This window comes from Phalangium opilio, unplaced genomic scaffold (genome assembly GCF_054372755.1).
Source record: "Phalangium opilio isolate 3A_F unplaced genomic scaffold, DU_Popi_V2 ptg000052l_1, whole genome shotgun sequence".
In the NCBI taxonomy this organism is placed as follows: domain Eukaryota; kingdom Metazoa; phylum Arthropoda; class Arachnida; order Opiliones; family Phalangiidae; genus Phalangium; species Phalangium opilio.
Window position 1 is genome coordinate 27,417 of NW_028324171.1, and position 3,655 is coordinate 31,071.

General features: G+C 42.8%; 1 protein-coding gene across 1 annotated transcript; it reads left to right on the forward strand.

Annotated features, from left to right (window-relative positions):
• The first annotated feature begins 375 nt into the window (after positions 1-375).
• On the forward strand, positions 376-1,669 carry LOC149673340 (uncharacterized protein F54H12.2-like). Its single transcript, XM_089840052.1, has 3 exons — positions 376-945; positions 989-1,138; positions 1,367-1,669. Exons 1-3 carry the CDS (start codon positions 376-378, stop codon positions 1,667-1,669), a joined length of 1,023 nt encoding a protein of 340 aa, XP_089696178.1.
• Positions 1,670-3,655: the final 1,986 nt, after the last annotated feature.

Genomic DNA, 3,655 nt, shown 5'->3' on the forward strand with positions numbered 1-3,655 from the left:
TAGGGAATAACCCTAATTTGAAAGGGCACGGATTTGGGAGTTTTTTTCCGGATTGGTAAAGTTTGTTAGGCCTTTGCTTACAAGCGGTGCCAAATTTCTCGGCAGAAAAGCCGTTAGTACTGGAACCAAAATTTTCAGTGACGTAGTATCGGGCAAGGATATTAAAGAGGCTGCTAAGAAAAGAGTTACGGAAACTTTAGATGATATTAGAACTGAGCATGGGGCAGGGGGGAAACGTCGCAGAGGTACAAAACCCTTGAAACGAAAACAGGCTCAAAGTAAAAAAGGTATAAAACGAGCGACTACCAGGAAAATAAAGCCAGTTCGCCGTCGTATACCCTACAGGTCAAGACGACACGACATATTCTCCTAAACATGTTGCAAGCGACAATATCTGAGCTGGATTTTTTCGAATCTGTACCGATTCAAACTTCGGTAGAATCGGCCAAGTATGTTTGCTATCGGCCTATTTCGGTTTTGGATGGAGACTCTCAGATTGAATTTTACGTTCCCGGAAATTGTGAAGAATATATTGACGCCTCTCTAACTATGCTTTATGTTCGAGCTAAAATAGTACATACGGATGGTACCGATCTTGTTGAAACCGATAACGTAGGGCCCGTCAACAATTTTTTACATTCGCTCTGGGATACGGTAGAAGTAACCGCCAGTGATACGGCTATTTCATCTTCAACCGGAAACTACGCCTTCAAAGCCTACCTAGAAACATTGCTAAACTATGGAGGAGACGCTAAAAAATCTCATTTAACTTCTTCTTTATGGCATAAAGATACGGCCGGAAAAATGGTTTCTGTAACTGAAAACCAGGGGCATCTTGTCAGGAAAGAGTTAGCAAAGGGCTCGAAAGAAATTGAAATGTACGGAGCCCTACACGCTGATATGTTTAACGTTTCAAAATTCATACCCAATGGCGTCAGTCTTAGAGTAAGGATGACCCGAAATAAACCGGGTTTTGTTTTGTTTGGAGCTCCCACCCCCCGGTGGCGTATGGTACAAACATGAAATACTCGAAGTAGGTTTATATATTCGTAAAGTGAGAGTAGCTCCTCGAGTAATGCTAGCTTTAGAATCGGCTTGGACTAAAGCCACGGCAAAATATCCATTCACTAGGACAGAAGTGAAAGTTTTTACCATTTCGGCAAATATTCAAAAAACTACGATAGATAACGTATATTTAGGGGTTTTACCAAACAGATTAACAGCGGGTTTAGTAACTCATAACTCATATAACGGCAAATTGAGTTGGAACCCTTTCGAATTCAACAACTTTAACGTGAATTATATTAATCCGATTATTGGCTCGGAACAAGTACTAGCTAAGCCTTTGCGACCAAATTTCAAAAAGGGTCTTTATGTTAGATCATATTATTCTCTGTTTACCGGCTCTGGTACTCATTACAAAGACGATGGTAACGAAATATCTATGAAGGAGTATCCCAAAGGCTATACGCTTTACTGCTTTGATTTGACTCAAGACGGAACCGCGTCAGATAAAAATCATTACAACCCTATACGACAGGGACAATTGCGACTTGAACTCGGGTTCGAAGAACCTGTACCCGAAACGCTGAGCTTGATCGTTTACTCAGAGTTTCAAAGTTTAATGCACATAGATCATAATAGGACCGTCGTTTTAGATTCGCCATGAACGCTTCAACCATAAGAAGGGTTTTGAGATACACCCGCGGATTCATGGGCGTATACCCGCGCGATGTTCTACCCAAATATATCCTTCGATACCCGGCTTCCATTGTTATAAATCTAGATAATCACAAAGGAAACGGTAGTCATTGGATTTGTCTCTATATCGATGGGAATAAACAATGTTATTATTTTGATTCCTTGACAGAAGATATTAAAACATTTATGAAAGAAAATTCTACGAAAATAAACTATAATAGGAGGGCTTTGCAGCCCCCGACAGTTCCGCTTGCGGTATATACTGCGTTGTATACATTATGCACAGAACGATGAGAAGAAGCACAAACGTGTTTTTCAAGAAATTTAAGAGGGATCCGTGGATGAATGACGTCATCATTTCCAACCTCTATAAGAGAACCACGCCCTCCCACTGAATTCTCTTACCCAATCCCGACTCGGTATTAGACCGTGTTATGACGTCAGCCGTTCCAGCCTCTATAAGAGAAACACACCCCCCGTGAATTCTCGTATCCAATCCCGACTCTGTATTAGTCCGCGTTATGACGTCAACCAATCACTATAAAAGAAGCCCTACGGTCGTTAGAGGATTCATATCTACTCCCGGTTTGGTTTTAAACAGTCATACACAGACTCGCTGCTAGTTATTATGAGGTCCGCCGTTATTGAGTTAGAATACCTGAACGGATGCACTCGTAGTGATGGCAGCACGGACATTATCGTGAAAGAAATGGCCATAACAACCATCGAGGCCAAGCCGGCAACCGTTTCCTGGACATTCGCGCCACCGTTCAATAAATCCCACGTCTCGATTTCAAAACAACGACAAAACCAGTGGGTCTCGCGTAATCTACACCGATTTGACTGGAATGCTGGCCTAACCTCTTACGCCAAAATCGACGAATGCCTCGCCGCCGGTCTACAGGGGGTCGACCTAATCTTTTCAAAGGGTGACGAAAAGGTCGGCTTTCTATCGGACCGTCTCAACAGAACGGTTCACGACTTGAACGACTTCAAGTGCCCGAAAGCCACCACCGCGGACATCATTTCTCTTCCCGTACGGTGCTTGTACCCACACCCCGTCGGTGAGCACCGAACGGCTTGCGCCTTTGACAAGGCTCTAACTTACGCCTTATGGGCGCACTCTAACAAAGCAGAAATTAATATTTCGTGCAATCTAGACATCCTTAATGAATTTTACATGTAAAAAAATGAATAAATGTATTTTTTTCTTTAAAAATGATTTTATTTTTTCAACATACACATATTACAGTTTGAAAACAGATTCTCTGAGGGGGTAGAACATGTCTGGTCGTGTTATTTGCAGACGAGTGACGTAAACAACATTTGTAAAGGGGGGAGGGGGCTCATAGCGGGGATGGCGAACGAGTCTGGGCACGAATTATCTTTAATCTTGGGGGATCCATTTGGTTCGAATGTCGTAAACAACTTTGTATACAAAGAACGTCTGCGGGGCTGGCTGACAAGTCTGGGCATGATTGATAGGGGGGGAGAGAGGGTAGGGCAGTTCTAGTTCTTGTTATAGGTTTAGTTTGGTGGAATGGGGGTCGGCTCTTGATATATTTTGAGTTTGGTTCTAGTTAAAGTTTAGTGGTGTGGGGTGGAAGGTGAGGGGCGTACGGGTCTGGGCATGAATTATTTTAGCCGCTAGGGGGTTTGTACATGTTGAATTATATAAGCAAGCGGAAAAGATCGTTGGGTTTCATAACTAGTATGAACACCGAGGCGAAAAGACGCGAAAAGACGTTAAAGTTTCCATCGCTGGAAGGGTCCGTATATAATTCCCCGAGATCTAGCTAGAGACGGATTTTTTATTTATATACGTATGGTCACGATACCACCAGAGAGCACCAGTAGAAGATTATCTAGTTGCGGAGTATTCAAATCTAAAACGCGGGATTCTGACCGTGGTATTTCATTCCGCTCTACTCACCAGAGAGCATCAATAGAAGAT